The 22,022-nt window shown below is 44.4% G+C and overlaps 1 protein-coding gene across 2 annotated transcripts in view; it reads right to left on the bottom strand.

The window, feature by feature from the left end:
* Positions 1-22,022, bottom strand: part of ptprn2 (protein tyrosine phosphatase receptor type N2) — a 243,530-nt gene that overhangs the window by 54,498 nt on the left and 167,010 nt on the right. For both annotated transcript variants that reach the window (XM_059533291.1, XM_059533301.1), the window contains one exon: positions 15,170-15,234. In XM_059533291.1, the coding sequence (XP_059389274.1) occupies positions 15,170-15,234 (65 nt within the window). The remainder of the gene's footprint in view (positions 1-15,169; positions 15,235-22,022) is intronic.

Genomic DNA, 22,022 nt, shown 5'->3' with positions numbered 1-22,022 from the left:
AGCTTGGTATTACTTTTTTTCTTATAGTATTCCAAAACTTTCTTGACTGTACTATATCTGACACACGTGCAACTCTGAGATGCTTCTTAATGAGTCGTGAGTGTAAATGGGGACTTTACGGAAACCCCATTTACATATCACAACCAAAACACCAATATCTTCCCCCAAAGACTTCTCAAGTGCCGCAGTAAAACATCAGCTGTTATATTAACTGCTACTTTGAAGTGATAGATGTGTGAGACATTTTCAGGTTTCAATTTAAAACCTTAATTACAGTAATAGAAATAAACCATGATTTTGTTTTAGACCAGAAAAGACATATTTTGCACCCAATAAACATCTTCAATAGCAGTAAGCCGAATTATAGCATACATTTTTATTTAGTTGAGTTTTTGTAGCACATAACAGTTCACACCTTATTATTTGCTATAATAATACTCTTCAGCTGAGTTTTTTTCTGCCAGACTGACATGTGAACGATTATTGCATTTGCGCATATGTGCGACAATTTGTCACATACTGTATGTAGCATGTAGTGTAATACTAGCAGGGCAAGGCAGGCAAATATCAGAAAGGAAGTTCTGGTGAAAAGGCTTGAATCTGTGAACTTATTGGAGAAACCTCTTCCTATTTCTACACCTGCAAGATGGGATTCAACAGCAGATCCCTTCCTTGACATTATTATATGCTAATGTTTATTTTCACTAATCAATTTCTACACTCTTGTTGGGTTGGGGGAGGGAGAGATGGGAAGAGAAAGAGAAAGTCAATGCAGAGATGGAGAAAGAGCCTGGGTAGGCTCTCCAAGGTTGTGTTCACATACAAAACTCTGAACACTCTGTCTTTGTCAAAGGGGATGTTTCACTAAAAATGCATTTTTACTTTAAAAACTAATTTAACACATTTGTGCTTGTATGTTAAGTCTTTTATGCATTTACATGTTTAAATATTATAACAACCCTTAATAATTAGACTTTTCACGTTTCAGTTAATTTTGCTCTCTGTATTTCTTTTCTGTCCATTTTTTACTATTGTATTTATGGTTGAACTATCCCTTGTAACCTGCCAGGCTCCCATTCTACAATGAAATGAAATTAGCATTTAAATGGCCTACCTAGTTAAATTAAGGTGAAATAACTGAAAGTAAATAAGCAGACAAGGTTTACAAGCCTTTCACTAAGGGTGCTTTCATACCTGTTCCGTTGTTTCGGAACCTTCCCCCCTTAGCTCGGTTCGTTTGGGCATATGTGAACACCGCAATAGCACTCAAAACAATCGGTCCGAGACTGCCTGAACGAGGTGGTCTCGGCTTGATTGAAAACATTCTCTGGAGTGGTTCAGTTGTAGTGAGAAAGCAATCCGATTCCAACGAACCAGGCTATATCCAATGTATGATGGGTAATTACATAAGTTTTGTGAAAAGCAATAGACCGTCCCGACATCCCAATATGCATACTATCCATCCTAAATTCATACTATCCACCCTATCTGCCCTAAATAGTATTGAAAATTACTAATATCACATAGAATTTAGGATGGACAGTATGCACATTGGGTCGCAGGCACTATCTGTGGGTGAGCACATATTCACCATTTAAAATTTAAGTGTGCCTTTTCATTTTATAATGGCGTCTTATTGCTCTTCTTCATAGCAGCTGTTAGGTACATTTTAAAAATGTTTTCCCAAATGAATCCTGGACTCCTGTTCAAAATGAAAAATTAATATAATTATAGCTACAAAAAACAAAAACAAAAAAAACAATAAGCCCTCAAAGCTGTTGTCATTCCATCTTGACCGATGACAGCTATGAGCGGAATTCTGGAAAATAAACTGTGGAACTTTGACCAGTCAAGTCAAGTCAAGTCACCTTTATTTATATGGCGCTTTAAACAAAATACATTGCATCAAAGCAACTGAACAACAAGTGAGACCAGTGAGAGGACAGTTTACTTACATGTGACTTGTATTGACAATTTTGGTCCATTTAGAAACTGTGCCGTGTGGATGGGAACGGCACCAAGAATAAAAAGCAACATTGTAATAATTTTTATCCCTGTTTTAGAACAAAACAATCAATCTACAGGTGTGAAATCACCCTAAGACTATTCTATGAAAACAAGCATGTAGACATGCTTAATTTTCTCCATTAAAATGTATACACAAAGACACACACACACACACACACACACACACACACACGCACGCACATCAGCAAATCAGGAAAATCGCACTTGAGATTCCTGCCTGTCATAGATGATTTTCTGCTTCTTCCTGCATTATCTGTTGAAGTGGTGCTTGGAGAATTCTCCTGCTAATGGCTGCATCCACGCATAAACAACCTGCAATAATTCCTGCCCCAATTTATTCACAAACTCTGTCAGATGTACCGTTTGACAGGATCTGCCTGCTGCTAATTTGATAATAAAGTAGCCAACAGCAGCAGGCTCATTCATACACATCCTTCCCTCTACCTTCTCCTGATGCAAGATGCCATCACAGCCCATCCCTCCTAGGACAGCTGCTAAACAGTTATTTCAGCACTTTACGGATCTTCATACAAACACCATTCTCAAACGCATCTCTTTTCCTCTAAAATACTTCACTTGACCTTCCCAAATCATCCACAGTTTCTTGACAAGTGCATCCAATACTCCATCTGACATCAAAATAAACCTAGAAACTTCAAATCTTCCAACTCTGACCCATCTGATAGCAATTGTTATTAAAGGGTATCATGCATTATAATTATTCATAATGTGCATTTTTAACACATTATATCTTGTCGTAATTAATTATAACCAAATTTAAAATTAATAGTGTACAAATTATTTGATGAGTGTTATAATGTATTAACTGTGGTTACAATTATTTCTGATATTGTACAATATCAAAGGTGCATTGCAAGTCATAATTAATTAATAACAAATTGAACCATATTTTCCGGTAAAAATGTTATCTTGATGCTTTTGGGCAGAAAAAATGCACGGCTGGTTTTGGATGATGATAGACGGTTCTTTTTAAAGGTCTCCTTCCATCACCTCTCTACACCTGGATTTCTCCCACACTTCCAACCAACTGCTAGGCAAAGACTGTGAGTTATCGTTAGGACTGTGCAGCTGACATAGAGTGTTGGGGATTTAGTCGCTATGGAAACCCCTATCACTGCTGACGTGGGTTGGCAGAGTCACTGTCGCTATGACAACTGGGCCAGCTGACATACAGGTGGTCGGGGGCGGGTGATATCACCAGGTGTTGTGTGCCCCCCATGACCTCTGGCAGTGATAGGAGGAGGAAAAAAGGTCAAGCTTTTCCTTTTGCCTTTTATGAGCTATGTATATCGCTTTCACGTTGCATTTCTCACATCCCAGTCATATTGCTCTCCCTATTTCCCATTCCCTTTTATTTTACATCGTTTGTGCATAGCCCTGTGTTTCTCCATCCCTTAAACACCCATCCTCTCTCTCTCTTTCTCTCTCTCTCTCTCTCTCTCTTTCTCTTGCTTTCTTTCTTTCTCTCTCTCTCTGTCTTTTAATCAGAGAAGGAGCTATAAAGAGGTTCATCTTTTAACAGGGAGAAAGATATGATATACTGGCCAGCAAATGAGTTCATTAAAACATTAATCAACACATTTATCAACTATCAGCTGAAAAAAGAAATCTTCCCCTTCCCTGCTTCCATCTTGCACGTTTTTTTGTCTCTCTCCTTCATCTCTACCAGATTTCACAAATATTTAGTATAATAATGTAAAAAAAAACACTGCCACCCTCTGTACTGCTATTGAGCATAGTAAAAAACCCTACACTGTAAAAAATAAACTTGATTTTAACGGTCAAAGACTGTAAAAATGCTACAGTAAAAACCTATTAATTTTTTAATGACAAGTTCCTTTACTATATTGGACATTACATGTACTTTTATGGAAAAATACAGTTTTGGAAGTAGAAAAACAATGTACAATTTACCGTGAAAAAAAATAAAATGACATTCCCAGAAATCACTCTGTTATAATTTTACATTTAATGTTTTTTTTTTTTTTAATAACCATATTTCTTCTTAGTTTTTTTTTCTTAATTCTAATCAGTTGTACATTAGGGTTGTATGTTACATCTAATGTTGTTAAAGTAATGTTTATTGGATAATTTCAGTTTCATGTGATGGTTATTAGTGTTTGTCTGAATGACACTGTGAACCTTTTATATATTTTAGGTTTTTTTTACTTCTCAGCTTGTGGAAAAGCTACTTGTGATGTGCTTTGGTTCATCATTTGACTTTATCATCACCTCCTGCTTTTGATATTACAAAGGTATTAAACAGATTTCATTACTTCAATAGATTGGTATATTAACAGTATGTCAGTTAATAAAATATGTTTTTAAAATTTAAATTTAAGTTAAATCTGTAAAACATAAAATGTTGCTATCAAATTCTGGCAACCACAACTGCCAGTCCCCTTTCTGTAATTCACTCCAACGTTGTGTCAAGTGTATGACACTAGGGGTCACTCTTGGGAGCCCAAACACCTCTGACATCTTTGAGAAAAGGCCAATGAAATTGGGTGTGCAGAATTTGCATAGCTGGCCATGCCCTGGACGCCCTATAAACAGGCATCTGCTCACTTGTTCTGTTTTTCAGAGTCGAATACAGCGTCTCTCATAAAGAAGATGCGATCACCTCTCGATTCCTCATTGTTGGATCTAAGGCACGGTCAGTGGTCTCTCCCTACTCATACACAGATAAGTGTTGTGAGAGTACCCCTGGGTGCTTCAACGGCAATCTCTAGAAGAGTAAATTTCCTCTAAAAAGAGTACAATTTCTCTGAAAGAGCTACAGGGGTGGAATTGTGTGTTCCATCATGCCTTTCTGAATGTCTGTTTCTGGTTACGGTTGGCATGTCTTGAAGGATGACCAGCACAAGCATTGTATTCAGTCTGTAGGCCGTGCTCATGCTGAGGCAGTATTTGTGGATGTTTCGTGCCCCACTTGTGAGGTACTTCTCATCGGCATGTTGTGCTCATGTCTCCGGTTCTATGCCAAAAGACCCCGAGTCACCACGGCTGCTTGCTGCACTGGTCCTTCTACCTCTGGGTATGAGGCCACAGCGATGTGCGCCGCGGAAGAACATTGGTAGGAGGGATTAGTTATGCTGGGGCAATCCCTGTGAGCTTTCCGATCTTCCCTTGCTTCGTGCTTACCAATCGAGTTCCCAGATGTGTTTGAAAGCCCGTCCTGGGGCCTGCCCCCTCCCGCACCCTGCCTCGTGCATTCGTGGCTTGATGATTGGTTTCTGGGTGCTGAGCGCGATACTATACCATGCTTGTCCCCGGTGCCTTTCTTCCCAGAAGTGCACAAGTCTCAAAAACTTTCAGAGGCTCCTGGTGCATATGGCGTCCTCAGCCGTGGTCACGTAGCTTGGACAGATGCAAATGAGACTGCTTCAGCATTGACTTCGTACCCGAGTACCGAGATGGGCATGGCGTCACAGCTGAACGTGTGAACATCAAACCGTTGTGTCACTGTACCTCCAGTCCTTGGGACTACATCTCTTTTCTATGGGTAGGAGTGTCCTTAGAACAGGTGCTCTTGGCCCTGAGAAGGTTTCCACCCTTGATCTTAGGCAAGCATGTGTTGGTCCTGATAGACAACACAGTGACGGTTGCATAAATCATTCACGTTCACTCCAATCACATGTCACAACTTGCCCATCATCTCTTACTTTGGAGCCATCACAGACTCAAGTCTCCGCATGCCACTCATATCCTGGGCAACCTCAGTCGTGTAGTGGATCTCCTCTTGTGACAGGTCTCGCTCAGGGGCGAGTGGATGCAACCCATGCGAATCCTATGCACATACCTAGATTGCACTTTCAGACGTTCTGAACAGTTCTTTATCTGCTTTGGAGGACAGCAGAAGTGGAATGCTGTCTTCAGACAAAGGATCTCCCACTGGATTGAACTCCCACATCATTGAACTGCTGGTTTTGTCTGGTCAGAGGAGAACTGGCCCCCCAACTGAGCCTGGTTTCTCCCAAGGTTTTTTTTCTCCATTCTGTCACCGATGGAGTTTTGGTTCCTTGCCGCTGTCGCCTCTGGCTTTCTTAGTTTGGGTCACTTCACCTACAGCGATATCGTTGACTTGACTGCAAATGAATGCACAGACACTATTTAAACTGAACAGAGATGACATCACTGAATTCAATGATGAACTGCCTTTAACTGTCATTTTGCATTATTGACACACTGCTTTCCTAATTAATGTTGTTCAGTTGCTTTGACGCAATGTATTTTGTTTAAAGCACTATATAAATAAAGGTGACTTGACTGGATTGTGGATGCAATCCTAACGGTCTATCAGGCCAGAGGCCTACCTTGCCCACTGGGAGTGAGGATCACTCTACCAGGGGCATGGCTGCATCAGCAGCCCTGGTGAATGGGGCCTCTCTAGCAGATATCTGAAGGGATGCAGGTTGGGCTACACCTAATACATTTGCTAGATTTTATAATCTATAAATGGAACCAGTTTCTTCTAGAGATTTTAACATCTGGGATTGGCAGGGGGATGGACTCTTCACCACTCTGGAGTTGCCCAAGGTGAGAGGCGGCGGGCTGGTGTGGGTTTGCTTATAGCCCCCCAGCTCAGCTGCCATGTGTTGGAGTTTACCCCGGTGAACGAGAGGGTCGCTTCCCTGCGCCTTCGGGTCGGGGATAGGTCTCTCACTGTCGTTTGTGCCTACGGGCCGAACGGCAATGCAGAGTACCCAGCCTTCTTGGAGTCTCTGGGAGGGGTGCTGGAAAGTGCTTCGACTGGGGACTCCGTCGTTTTACTGGGGGACTTCAACGCCCACGTGGGCAACGACAGTGACACCTGGAGGGGCGTGATTGGGAGGAACGGCCCCCCTGATCTGAACCCGAGCGGTGTTCAGTTATTGGACTTCTGTGCTAGTTACAGCTTGTCCATAACGAACACCATGTTCAAGCATAAGGGTGTCCATCAGTACACGTGGCACCAGGACACCCTAGGCCGTAGGTCGATGATTGACTTTGTGGTCGTTTCATCCGACCTCCGGCCGTATGTCTTGGACACTCGGGTGAAGAGAGGGGCGGAGCTGTCAACCGATCACCACCTGGTGGTGAGTTGGATCCGATGGCGGGGGAGGAAGCTGGACAGACTCGGCAGACCCAAACGTACTGTGAGGGTCTGCTGGGAACGTTTAGCCGAGTCTCCTGTCAGAGAGATCTTCAACTCCCACCTCCGGCAGAGCTTCGACCGGATCCCGAGGGAGGCTGGAGATATTGAGTCCGAGTGGACCATGTTCTCCACCTCTATTGTCGAAGCGGCCGCTCGGAGCTGTGGCCGTAAGGTTTCCGGTGCCTGTCGAGGCGGCAATCCCCGAACCCGGTGGTGGACACCGGAAGTAAGGGATGCCGTCAAGCTGAAGAAGGAGTCCTATCGGGCCTGGTTGGCTTGTGGGACTCCAGAGGCAGCTGACAGGTACCGGCAGGCCAAGCGGACTACAGCCCGGGTGGTTGTGGAGGCAAAAACTCGGGCCTGGGAGGAGTTCGGTGAGGCCATGGAGAAGGACTATCGGTCAGCCTCGAAGAGATTCTGGCAAACCGTCCGGCGCCTCAGGAGAGGGAAGCAGTGCCCTACCAACGCTGTTTACAGTAGAGGTGGGGAGCTGTTGACCTCAACTGGGGATGTCGTTGGACGGTGGAAGGAATACTTCGAGGATCTCCTCAATCCCGCTGTCACGTCTTCCATTGAGGAAGCAGAGGCTGAGGGCTCAGATGTGGACTCGTCCATAACCCAAGCTGAAGTCACCGAGGTAGTCAAGAAACTCCTCGGTGGCAAGGCACCGGGGGTGGATGAGATCCGCCCTGAGTACCTCAAGTCTCTGGATGTTGTGGGGTTATCTTGGCTGACACGCCTCTGCAGCATCGCGTGGCAGTCGGGGACGGTGCCTCTGGGATGGCAGACCGGGGTGGTGGTCCCTCTTTTTAAGAAGGGGGACCGGAGGGTGTGTTCCAACTACAGGGGGATCACACTTCTCAGCCTCCCTGGGAAAGTCTATGCCAGGGTACTGGAGAGGAGAATCCGGCCGATAGTAGAACCTCGGATTCAGGAGGAACAGTGTGGTTTTCGTCCAGGCCGTGGAACACTGGACCAGCTCTATACCCTCTACAGGGTGCTGGAGGGTTCATGGGAGTATGCCCAACCAGTCCACATGTGCTTTGTGGATTTGGAGAAGGCATTCGACTGTGTCCCTCGCGGCGGCCTGTGGAGGGTTCTCCGGGAGTATGGGGTCCGGGGCCCTTTGCTAAGGGCTATCCGGTCCCTGTACGAACGGAGCAGGAGCTTGGTTCGTATTGCCAGCTGTAAGTCAGACTTGTTCCCGGTGCGTGTTGGACTCCGGCAGGGCTGCCCTTTGTCGCCGGTTCTGTTCATGATTTTTATGGACAGAATTTCTAGGCGCAGCCAGGGGCCGGAGGGGGTCAGGTTTGGTGACAACACGATTTCGTCTCTGCTCTTTGCGGATGATGTTGTCGTGTTGGCCTCATCAGGCCAGGACCTTCAGCATGCACTGGGACGGTTTGCAGCCGAGTGTGAAGCGGCTGGGATGAGAATCAGCACCTCCAAATCCGAGGCCATGGTCCTCAGTCGGAAAAGGGTGGCTTGCCCACTTCAGGTTGGTGGAGAGTTCCTGCCTCAAGTGGAGGAGTTTAAGTATCTTGGGGTCTTGTTCACGAGTGAGGGAAGGATGGAACGGGAGATTGACAGACGGATCGGTGCAGCTTCTGCAGTAATGCGGTCGATGTACCGGTCTGTCGTGGTGAAGAAAGAGCTGAGCCGCAAGGCGAAGCTCTCGATTTACCGGTCAATCTACGTTCCTACTCTCACCTATGGTCATGAGCTTTGGGTCATGACCGAAAGGACAAGATCCCGGATACAGGCGGCCGAAATGTGCTTTCTCCGCAGGGTGGCTGGGCGATCCCTTAGAGATAGGGTGAGAAGCTCAGTCACCCGGGAGGAGCTCAGAGTAGAGCCGCTGCTCCTCCACATCGAGAGGGGTCAGCTGAGGTGGCTCGGGCATCTGTTCCGGATGCCTCCTGGGCGCCTTCCCGGGAAGGTGTTCCGGGCACATCCCACTGGGAGGAGACCCCGGGGGAGACCTAGGACACGCTGGAGAGACTATGTCTCCCGGCTGGCCTGGGAACGCCTCGGTGTCCCCCCAGAAGAGCTGGAGGAAGTGTCTAGGGAGAGGGAAGTCTGGGGTTCTCTGCTTAGACTGCTGCCCCCGCGACCCGGCCCCGGATAAGCGGTAGAAGATGGATGGATGGATGGATGGATTGGCAGGGTGTTACTCTCCCCAGGGTAATTATGTGTTTATTCAGTTCAGCTCAGTTTCCTTTCATGAACTCTGGACTACACTTCTATCACTTAAGCACTTTTTTCTTAGCAAAGTTCGACGAAGGAACTTGCTATTAGAATGCATTCCCTTGAGTAAACTCTTGTATTGGGTTAGTGCACCACATGAAGTGACTCCTCTTGAGGCCCCATGTGTGTATTCTCCACTGTATTGCCCCTGAGGTTCAGTGCTCCCCTAGATGGACTTTCTGTCGATAGGTTCTGGGTCTTGGTAGATTTCCCCTTAGGTGGAGAACCTCCCAGTACGTTCCCTATGTGGTACTTCCTTTATTAGTCCATAGGTGGATCTTCACATGTTACCTCCCCATCGGGTAGGATGTGATCTCCTCAGTGCCTTTTTTTAGGGGGAATAGTCACTGTCCCAACGTTACTACCAAAAATTCTCAGCTGTTATATTATGGTGAGTATTACTATTGGAAAAGGCTCCAGCTGAGGGGACCTCTGCCTCTATGGAGCTCTCCCGGATGTTGGAGAATGAGGTCTTAAGTCTTGGGCACTGGAATGTTGTGAGGAGGAGAGGTGCATTTGGTTGTGACACATTGGCTCGTCAACATCTGTGCTCCCATGGACTCATGACGCAGTTAGCAGTTGTGACTAGGGCTGGGCGATATATCTAACGATATGATCATGCGCATCTAGTCAGTAAATCTGGTTCCGTGATTACCGAAGGCCTACTGATTCTCCCTGCTTATCTCTGTGACATTTCCTTACCTGAGTCTCCATCTACGACATCCACCACTGTCAAATCAGAACTCTAGCTAAGCATTTCTGTCATTACTTTAGCAGAGTGAGATTTTAGTCATCCGTTCCGTCATCCTATGACTTGATTGGCCCCCATGGGAAGACATTTCTTTCTTTCTTTCTTTTTATTTATTTATTTATTTATTTTATAAAAATTCTCCTAGTTTCGTCATGCCCCTGTTAGAGCTTGCCTCCATGCCAGAAAATTAAGATCCAGTCCCAGATGCCAGATCCTATCAGAAAATATCTGTTTTGTCTGGTAACAGAACAACTAGTCAGCAAAGTAGCCTAATACCCAAAACCTTTTAACAGCAAGTCTTGTCTAGTACCCAAAACGAGTCAGCCAAGTAGTTGTCTGAGAAAAGGCAGTAAAGAGCAGAAGCAGGAGACGAGGTGATGATGATAAAAAAGAGCAGTTTATTGAATAGTCTTAGTCGCACATCTTTCAGTGCTCAGACTTTGTCTGACTAGCACAAATTCAACAAGTACTGTTAACTTATTCACGACAACATAGCATAAACCTTGAATTTCCATAAATATTCCCTTGTATTTCTTATTCAAGTAGACAAACAGCCCTTGAAACACACAGTCATAAGATTAAACAACAATGGAAAAATAATAGAAGAACAATTTTTCTCTTTCCTTTCAGCTTGCTCCCTGTATCAGGGGTTGCTACAGCGGAATGATCAGCACAACCGATTTGGCACATATTTTACACTGGATGCCAATCCTGCTGCAACCCAGCCCTGAGAGTGCACTAACAGTGCACTAACTCATGCAACCCCAGTGCATGACTACTGCAATAACTACTCAATGAATGAATCAAATATCTATATATCTACATATATATATTTTTTAATGATTACATTATTAAATGGAATAATAAAAATGATTAAATGATTATAAATAATTATAAATGAATGAATGAATGAATGAATGAATGAATGAATGAATGAAAAATAAAAGAAACAAAGTGAAACACAACACAAATGTATGATTGCTCTCTTGAAGCAAAATACACACAGTTTGCATTTGAGGATCCTCAGATCCTTCACTCCTTTATGATCTGCTTATGATCCTTTTCCTTTTTCCTGCAAGTACGTCCATCATTTTCACCTTATGCCTTTCATAATCTGTGTCAATCCACCTACTCTCACACATTCCTGCTATATGAAACGCATACACAGCCGTTTGCACAGCTCTGCGTGGCTTTTTATTTTATTCTGCACTATCTGAATACATTCAGACAGCTAGGATAATTTCTCTTTCCTTTTCAGCTGAGAGTCCTGCACCCCCACCGACCCCTGCAGAGCAGTCATGATTAAGGCTAATTACCAACAAAATGGGCCAAGATGACAAACTTTAGACAGCGGCCCTGCGCCCGTACAACATGGTGAAAATGACTATCATAGTTGTGTGAGCAGAGAGAAAGAGAGGGACAAAAAAGGGTAGTATTATCTTCATAGTGCTGTGATGAGAGCTCTGGGTTCAAGTAGTTACTTGCACTTCATTACATCGTCAATTACTCTTTATATTTTATAAATGACATGATGTGTTGTCAGTTGGTGATGCTAAATGTATGCACTCATGAACATTTTGCAAAGTTCTGACCAGTAAAACATAAAAGCTGTTTCATGACCCTGTAAAATTTAAATAATAATGTTAATGACAATTATTACTACCAACCCAGCAGTTGAATGAAAAGATAATGGACAAGCTGGAAGAAGTGCAGCTTGTTTTGCGATGTATTCTCCTCTTTGCTTGTTTGTGGCAGGTCTTATGGTCACATTCTCTATTGGAAAGCTCATTTAGACCAGGTTCATAAAGGCTGCCGGCACATCAATACCCTACTTGATTACATTCTCACCTCCGCTGAGAGGCCTCAATGAATATTTATCAATGTGGATGCATGCGCACCCTCCCCTTTTATCACATCCGTCCACTGCCCCTCAAAACCTTCTTCACTTAATTTCTTTATGAATATTAAAGGCTGCATTATGTCAGTTCACAGACTGACAGCACTTGAGCTAATCCTATTGTCTCAGCGAGATGGCTGCATCTCTTGCTTAATGTGTCAAAAAACATGCATCCTTTTATTTATTTATTTTTTCCCTCTCTCTATTGTTGTGTTTGTCTTATGTTGGCATGGAGACAACCCTAAGTGGATCGGAAAACAATTTGTGGAGGTGGGAGGATGGGTTATCAAAGTGCTGCTTTCAATAAGAATATGCTTGACGTTAATTCTTGGCAAACAATCAATGCCTGGGTTTTCATGTAATGGGAGCATCGTGGCAAACGGTGCAGGGAAAGAAACTTGAAAATTAAAAACATCTATCTCAATGATTGTCCAAAGTCACAAAAAACCAAGAAAATGTTCACATTTTTGCTTTCTGCAAAACACTTAATGTCATGTGATATGGATGATTAAAACACATACTTTTAATGTAAATACTGTTGATGAATGCACCTTATTTTCAGTGTAGAGTGGGCGTTTATGTGTGCAAAGTTTATAATCTCTACAAAAATACAGTAGTCCATTATGCTGCTTGATATTAAAAACTGTTTTGTTATAACATTTTTTAATCCATTATTGTAATCATAAACACACTAGGTTGTAGTGAAAATAGGTTTGTCCTTAGTTATTTACATAGCTTGTTTCCAAATCTCTAATAAATCTTCCCTTGTATACTATGAATATGATTGGGTTTGTAAAAAATGTCCTATGTTCCTCTATTCTAAGTCACTTTGGATAAAAGCATGAGCTAAATGCATAGATTAAAATATAAATTGTGGCTAATTAATCTGAAGTCTAGCAGATTCAAAGGAAATCTAAAAAAAAAGACAATCACTAAATATTTCCATGTCTCCACTAACATATGGGTTTGTACAGAGCAGTGCTGTAATTTATGAAAATAAAACAACAGCAATCCCATAATATCCTCAATCGTTTTCAAATATACTGAATGGATTCTCTGTGACATTCTCTGAAAAATCAGTGTCAGTGACGACTAAATTATGTTAAAACAGGAGGCAAGTTTAAATGGTCAATCATATTCACCAGAAAGATCATGGTGATCATGATCATTGACCAATTTTACCAAGTGTTGAACAAAAAGGCTATGACAGTTTGCTAGTAAGACCAGCCCTATCGAGAATGCTAATAATTTTATTCCTATGTTTTTTTTTCATATAAGGTAAAATGTGTATTAATTTTATACAAAAAAAGTTTCATCATAAGATACTAGTTTAATAAATGTTAATTCACTGAAGTCAGCATGAAATAATAATCAAAAATCTAATATTCATAACACCTCTAATATCCATAAAACACTTTTTGCCAGTGGTCTAACATGGAAATGTTGCAACAATGCAGTTTTTAAGTAGTGCTCAGACTTAAGGGCAGGTGGTCAGTGGGTATGAGGTCAAATGTCCCAGCATAAATACAGTCTCATTCGCTTAGTGATCCCTTAAATTCTTAGGACAAATGCAAGGATATCCTCGCTGATTATTATCCCAAACAAAAGCAAAGAAAATTTTAACATTTTCAATCTAAGATATTAAACTACCACTGTGGTATATACATGTGCAGTATTATTTATGTTTTAAAGGGTTTTATGTTTCATGCAGAACAGCACTTTTAATCATTTTAGTTTAAAGTATCCAGTGAAATTGCCAAATGTCTATGTGTTAGGCAAAAGTCTCTAAACAACTCTTTCCATGTATTTGACTGAGATAACTAATAACCATCTGTCCTTCCATCCTCTCTCTCTCTCTCTCTCTCTCTCTCTCTCTCTCTCTCTTTCTTTGTTTTGTGGCTGTTTTGATTGATAGAGTATATTTGGCATGTTGCCTTTGCAGCAGACAGTGAATTGAATCAGTGACATAGAAAGCCGCTTAGCTCTATTTAATGGCAATCACAGACACACACACACGCACGCACGCACGCACACACACACACACACACACACACACACACACACACACACACACACAAAGGCGCATATAAATATATACCAAACAATCATAGAAAGAGGTTTAATGATGTAACCCCATTCCTTCGAATGTAAGACTTGTAAATTCTTTAAGGAGGCAATAGTAATATTAAGTCGAAAAATAAATCCAATTTAGCATTTAGCTTTTGTAGTTCTATCTAATCTAATAATTCACAAGAATAGAGCAGGCTAATAAGAGAGTAAATGCTATAGTAACACCATTACTATACAGGGCTCCAGACTCATTTTACCCACTGGTCGCTCTTTTGCGACTAACTTTATCAGATGGTCATACAGCCACATGATTTGGTAGCAATAATTTTTTTTTATTATTATTTTTTTTGTGTGTGTGTGTCAAAGTCTGGAGCCCTGCACCACAATAATAGTGTTTTTGGGAATAACACATAAATGCCATAGCATACAGAATGAATACAGCAACCACAAGAGATTTTACATAAGATGCTGTTCGCAACAGTCTTAGTGAACCAACTACAATGATAACAGGACTTCAATTCTGGAACTTAATCTTTCAAGTTGGTCATAAGACTTTTTCCTATCAGGTGACTGCTAGTCATAACATATGATTTTGCCTTGACCTGTATTTGCTCACCACAAATGTAGTATAAAGTCTCCAATCCATAATTTGAAGTTTTCTTTCAAATTAACTACTGTATGTAGTTAATGGGCAACAGATTTTTTTTTAAATATCTTCTTTTGTGCTCAAGAAAAAGAAGAAATTCATAGAGATTTGGAATAACTTGAGGGTGAGAGCACATGACATAATCTTTATTTTTGGGTGAACTATCCCTTTAATGCTGGTAGTGCTATTGCTAATCCATGACATTTCATTCTAGAGTTTAATATAAAAAACATCTATAAAAGAATGCTAAGTTAAGGGACAGATTCTGCAAGTAAAACACATTCAATATGGGGTTGCACTCTGGGAAAGGAGGATGTCATCATTGGAGGGAGGGAGAAGGGAGAGAAAGAAGACTCCTTTCCTCTGACTTACATCACTCAGTCCAGCCTCAAGAATCCGCAGACCACTCTCCTTCTCCAGCTGTCCTTTCTGCTCAACTGTTAAAGGGAAAAAAGGGTGAATGAGTGAGAGCACATCAGAAGCTATAGCATGTCATCAGTGCTGAGATGGATGTGTGTGACAGGTGTGTATGAGTTCATTTGAATGGGCATTAGGGAGTCTGTTATGTAAAAATGATTTTCCATATTTGAAAAGATGTTCCAGAAATGTATTTGTTTTGGATAAATAAAATCTGAATACTGAAATATATATGAAATGATAAATTTTTGCAAGCAACAGTTAAGATGGTGTGACGACTAGGCTTGCCGCGATAGACAGTGTTGACGGTGTTACCAGTTTAAAGCCACAACACCGGTTACATCACTTTCCCGCCGATTTTTTTAAAGTATTCTTTTTTTTTTCATAAAATATTTATTTGAATTAAGTAAAATGTTCATTATAAATAATTTAGTTTAAAAGAAAGCATACACTATAATTAAAAACTGAATGCAGCTACATGCTGCTTGCCAAGAGAGTCACATCACAGATTAGCATAACCGCGTCATCTCTTCCCCCTGTGTCTTATTAAAGATGACACATTGGCCCCATCGGAAGAGGATGGACAACTGACAGCCAAACTGAAAGCCGGAATCATATATATTTTAAGGGATTCACACACCGGACGAGAAGCGCAGCGCCATGTCTTTAAAATTCAAACCCATTGTTTTCTATAAATGTATGCACACCGACGGTTTTTTCTGGACCCGTGCTACAGGGATGACTATGACCTGAATGTTAAAGAGACCAAGAAACGGTCATCATTGGTAGGAAAGCGCAGTCAACGCACCCCTTAAGAGAAGAGAGAACAAAATGAGGAGGAAGCCGACGTCGAGCCGCAACACAACAGGAAAAAAACACTGTTAATAAATGCCAATTTAGTGTTCCAGCTATTTAAAAGGACTTGTTACTAAGAGGACATGTTCCTTGTGCTCCCTGACCTTGCACTTGAAAACTGGTCTACCTGAATGTCCCCGAAGCACCTCAGGATCAGCTGGACTGTCTCAGGGTGGAGTCGCCAATCTCCTGGAAGGCAGGGCTGTCATGAGAACTTGCTGGCTGCATGATTGGGCTCCGCTGGGAACGTGAATGGTACGAAGTGACCGCAGAATGAGTCAGATGCTTCTGACTCCAAAGGAGGAGATGGCGGGCAGGTTGCGACATGCGACGGGAGTGTAGACCGCCCTGGTGGTTGATGCATGCAACGGTCGCAGTGTTGTCCGTGCTGCGTGGTGGGGTGCGCGATGCAAATCTCGCACACCAACATTCATTGGCTTGTTTTGTTAACACTCAAAGGCGATTCTGACATAACATGGAACGTGACTGACTGAAAGGGAACCAAAGATTACAGAGCTTTTGTATTGAATTAAAGGTCCATAAAATATGGCACATTGTGTGGGCTTTGTATGTCAAAAAAAGTTGTGTCAGAGATATCTTTTTCTTTGATAACTTCTCAGAACATTAAAATCAGTAGTTTCTTACAATACTGTTTAATCCTTCAACACATACATGAGTCATTTAGAGTGCTGCATCTGCGGCATGTCAGAAAAATTAAAGAAGCATGATGTGTTACCTGTACATATCAACCATTTCTTGGCCTGCAGTAATGTTAGTTTGCTTACAGCCCCAGAAAAGTAGTTGAAGTGATACTTAACTACTTAACATATTACAATTTCTGTTAATCTGTCACAGTGTGCTGTCTCACCACAACACAAACTGACAACATATCAGCCTGAAGGTCAGCAATTGTAAGATTTATCACAACTGAAAACCATGAAAATTTTATTTTAAAATGATATTGATAATTTACATTTGTTTGCTTGGTTTTCTTGTGAGTTTTGGTCCATTTGCTGTTGTAAGCTGGAAGGACATCTGAAATAACTAATAATTTGTTGAAGTGATATAGAACGTCTCGGTTACGTATGTAACCCTCGTTCCCTGATGGAGGGAACGGAGACGTTATGTCGAACGACATATGGGGTCTCACTTGGGAGGCCAATCATCTCTGAGTTTAAGAGAAAACGCCAATGAAAATTGGCTAGTGGATTTAACATACCTGAGCCACTCTCCGTGCCAACAGGTATAAATAGGGCGACAGGTGCATCCACTCATTAGGTTTTACGCTGAGGAGCCGAGAACGTGTCCCGGCAACAGCGACTGGTTCAAGGTTGTGGCATGGGGACATAACGCCTCCGTTCCCTCCATCAGGGAACGAGGGTTACGTACGTAACCGAGACGTTCCCTATCTGTCGGTCACTATGAGTTATGTCGAAAGACATATGGGGTCCTATGGAAAACGCCACAACCTGAACACCATCACAACCCTGTGGCGCTGCAATTGTCGACAAGCCCTGGCGTGCCACAAAGCTACGCTTAAGTTAATAGAAGGGATTTCAACCTTCAGTGAAAGATTGCTTCAAATCTTCCATATTTGTTCTTTCAGCTTGGCAAGACAATGGGGAAGCGTGCCTAGGAACCGGCAGCTACGGAGACCACATCCTACCCGTAGGGAGGTGACATGTGGAGATACTGATATGGACTAACCCAGGGGGCAGTACTACATATGGAAGGGGTCTCTGAGGCAGGTCCTACCTTAGAGTAGGGATGAAACGGCTGCCAGAAGAGACTGACAGAACGGGTCTGTCAAGGGAAGGCACGGGTTTGCCAAGAGGGAAACCTTACCGTGGAAGAATACACATATGGGATTACCTGTAGGGAATCAAGCCATATGAACACCTAGCCCAGTACAGGGGCTGACCGGAACTCCGGGCATGCTAACACCAGTACTGGGCCTGGCTGGCTTCTACTGGGAGAAGAAAGGCACTCACATCACACGGGATACAGCAACGGCAAGGCTGGATCTGCCTCCTCCAGGGGCAGAGCTTGCAGGTTCACCACCTGGTCTCGGAAGGGAGTGTTGGGAACCTTGGGCACATATCCCGGCCAGGGTCTCAGGACAATGTGAGAGTAGGCTGTCCCGAACACAAGGCACTCTTCACCTACCGAAAATGCTTTTAGGTCCCCGACCCTTTTGATGGAAGTGAGCGCGACCTGGAGCACTGTCTTGAGCAGTGTTTGGAATAACAGCGTTTAAAAGAACGGCGTTAAGTAATGACGTTATTTTTTCAGTAACGGGGTAATCTAACTAATTACTTTTCCCGTCGTTACAACGCCGTTAACGTTACTGAACGTTAAAGGCGGTGCGTTACTATGCATTGATTTAATATGCAATCCGAACGCACCCCTGGCTCACACAGCGAGTGAGCAGGTGGGTTAATAACGAGATAAGCGATTATGATTGGCTAAGGCAGAGTCATGTGTTTCATGGTAGCCAATCAGAGCCAGTGTTTTTACACACACGTGCCAGCGGCACCAAACACACACAGTCACACACACCCAACAGCTGTACACAGAGATTCGCAGCAGCAGGAGAAATGGCGAGTCAGGAGCAATCCGATTAAAAGTTGGCATTTTCAAGGTGGAGATATAAGCACTACTACAAATTCATTGTAGTCAAAGGCAAGAACGTGCATGTAATGTGTACATGTAATGTGATACACACGCATCTACAAAGCTAGTAGCCAAAAACACTTTTCTTACAAAGAGTGCAGGATAAAACTCTTGCTGTCTGTTGACGTGCAATAAATATCAAAAACAAATTCTTTGACATATAGCAACTTTTTTTTTTTTTTTTTTTTTTTTTTACAGTAACGCAAATAGTTACTTTCCCTGGTAACGAGTTACTTTTATTATAGAGTAATTCAGTTACTAACTCAGTTACTTTTTGGAACAAGTAGTGAGTAACTATAACTAATTACTTTTTTAAAGTAACGTTCCCAACAGTGGTCTTGAGAGACAGGAACTTAAGCTCGACTGAATCCAGCGGCTCAAAGGGAACCCCCTTTGAAGTCCCGCCAGGACAATAGAGAGGTCCCAGCAGGGAATCAGGGGTGTCCTATGAGGATGTAACCTTCTGGCACCCCTAAGGAACCTAGCGATCAGGTCGTGCCTCCCCAGGGACCGGCCGTCCACTGCATCGTGATGGGCTGCAATGGCAGCCCATCTAGCCTGAGTGATAGTGTCTACCACCGCTGGGGGCAGATCACTTAGGTCTGCTGCGACCCATCCAGAAGCCACACGTGGACGTTCCAAAGATCTGGATGCAGGTGCCAAAGTGTTTCAGTGGTACCACTGTCCTGCCTCTGAAGGAACTCAGGCAGTTCAGCACTGACTGGGCACGCTCGCTGGTGAGCCATGCCGTCATACTCACCGAGTATAACTCCATACAGAGATAAGAGATTCTCTGCACAGGGGAGAGCTTGCTCTTCTCTCGGTTGACCTGAAGCCCCAACTGACTGAGGTGCCGGAGCATCAAGTCCCTGTGATCGCACAACTGCTCTCGGGACAGGGCCATAATGAGCCAGTCGTCGAGATAGTTGTTCCAAGTCATCACAGCCACACTCCTCGTGTTCCCAGAGGAACTGGCCAGAGACGTGTGGAGAGGCGTTGCGTCTCCAAACCGCGACCTCTTGACTGTTGGCGAAAGGGGGCGTCGTGGGTGAGAATGAGGAGGAAGTGTGTTGCTCATCATCAACCCACGAACCTTGCAACTCGGAGGAAAGGGAATTGCTCTTTTATTGACAAAGTGGGTGCCGCCGGCCATTGGACCAGCGGCAGAACAGAAAGAAACAAAAACTGAGGATTCTCCACCCAGCCCTCCTCCGGGGGAAGGAGTGGCACTGTCTCCACCAGCTCCTGAAGAGCAGTCTCCCACATCTCCGAGTTGCCCGTGTCAGAGCCGCTTAGTCATCTTTTTAGAGGACTTCGCATCCGGGAGTGACACGTGGGGCTCGACGCACCGGCCTCAAAGAACTTTCAGCACGGGGCGGAGCTGGTGTGGAGGACGCAGGGGGGCGCCCACGGCGATGAGCAGGCTGAGGCGCTGCCCGCGACGGAATGGTGGCAACCGGAGGATAACGTCGGGGCAAGATGTGCTGGATGGCCTCAGTCTGATTTTGCACCGCTGAGAACTGCTGGGCAAAGTCCTCGACCGTGTCGCCGAACAGGCCTGCCTGGGAGACGGGAGCATTGAGAAAGCGGGCTTTGTCGACGTCTCTCATCTCAGCCAGGTTCAGCCAGAGATGGCGCTCCTGGACCACCAGCGTGGATATCCCCTTCCCGAGGGACCGTGCCGTGACCTTCATCGCCTGTAAGGCGAAGTCAGTCGCCGTGCGCAGTTCCTGCATCAACCTCGGGTCGGTACCTCCCTCGTGCATTGATTTCAGCACCTTGGCTTGATGTACCTGCTGGATAGCCATGGCATGCAGGGCAGAGGCAGCTTGGCCCACAGCACTGTAAGCTTACAGGCCTTGGATGGGAGACGCGGACGATTCCTCCAAGTGGCGGCGTTTTGTGGGCACAGGTGCACCGCAACTGCCCTCTCCACCTGGGGAATGTCCACGTACCCCCTGGCTGCCCCGCCATCGAGGGTGATGAGGATGGAAGAGGGAGACGAGCGGCTTCTGGCCATGAAAGCAGCCGTCCACGACTTCGTCACCTCTTCATGCACCTCCGGGAAGAAAGGAACCGGGGGAGAACGAGGTTGTGAGCCGCGCTCCGCACCGAGAAACCAATCGTCCAGCCGCGAGGGCTCGGGGCTGGGCGGTGTAGTCACCTCCAGCCCGATACTCACGGCTGCCCAGGCAAGCATGGCCGACAACTCCAAGTCCGATTCGGCAGCAGCGACAACACCCGAGGGGGGCAGCCCCGCCGAATCCTCATCCTCAGAGGTCAATAACCCATCCTCCGATGCAGCAATCGACATCTGATCCTCGGGCGGTGCACCGAAAGACACGCTGGGGCCGCTGTAAGACGGCCCAGCAGAATCAATCAGCAGCCGCATGGGACACGCGCTGCACGGTCCCCTGCTCGAGCCAGAGAAACCGGGATGGGTGGAGACAGAGGGGTCTGCTGCACTCTCCTTGAGGAGTGAGAGACGCGATCGCGGCGCTGCCATGTTCATACGCCCACAATAGACGCATGAATCATCCATGAGCGCAGCCTCAGCGTGTTGGACGCCCAGACACTGCAGACAATGCTCGTGACCGTCAACCGAAGACAGGAAACGACCGCATCCAGAAGGACACGGATGAAACGGCATCTTGAAAAAGACGCGAATTGTCCGTGATTTGCTCTTTTAGAAACTGCTCTTTCAGCCGAAGCGCCCAGGGGAATCGCCGTCACAGGGACACCGCTGTACTGCGCCGTTACACCGACCAGGAACAGCTCTCGAACACACAGATGAAGGCTTTGTAGAGACTGGATACATCAACTTCTCGGCTCCGAAGCAAAAATCTAATGAGTGGATGCACCTGTCACACTTTTTTTACCCGTTGGCACGGGGAGTGGCTCCAGTGTTAAATCCACTAGCCAATTTTAATTGGCGTTTTCACTTAAACTCAGAGATGATTGGCCTCCCAAGTGAGAACCCATATGTCGTTCGACATAACTCGTAGTGACCGACAGATAGGGAACAGAGTTATCAGACCTTCAAATGTTTAACCAACACCCTTTCTCTTCAATGTTCTATGACTGTCTGAAACACATTATTCTGATGACTAGCTTAGAGATTAAAGCTGAATTTTTGCTCCTACAATATATCAACAAAAACATTATTTTTGAATCATGCCATGAAAACTTATTTTCTTTATTACAGCTAGCCACTGGGATAAATCTTTGATAAATCAATTTTAGAATGTAACTTCTACTTTCCTAAGGATGCCTTTGATGT

This window comes from Carassius carassius, chromosome 3 (genome assembly GCF_963082965.1).
Source record: "Carassius carassius chromosome 3, fCarCar2.1, whole genome shotgun sequence".
Classification (NCBI taxonomy): Eukaryota; Metazoa; Chordata; class Actinopteri; order Cypriniformes; family Cyprinidae; genus Carassius; species Carassius carassius.
Note: the sequence above shows the minus strand (reverse complement) of the source record. Positions and strands in the feature narration are given on the sequence as shown.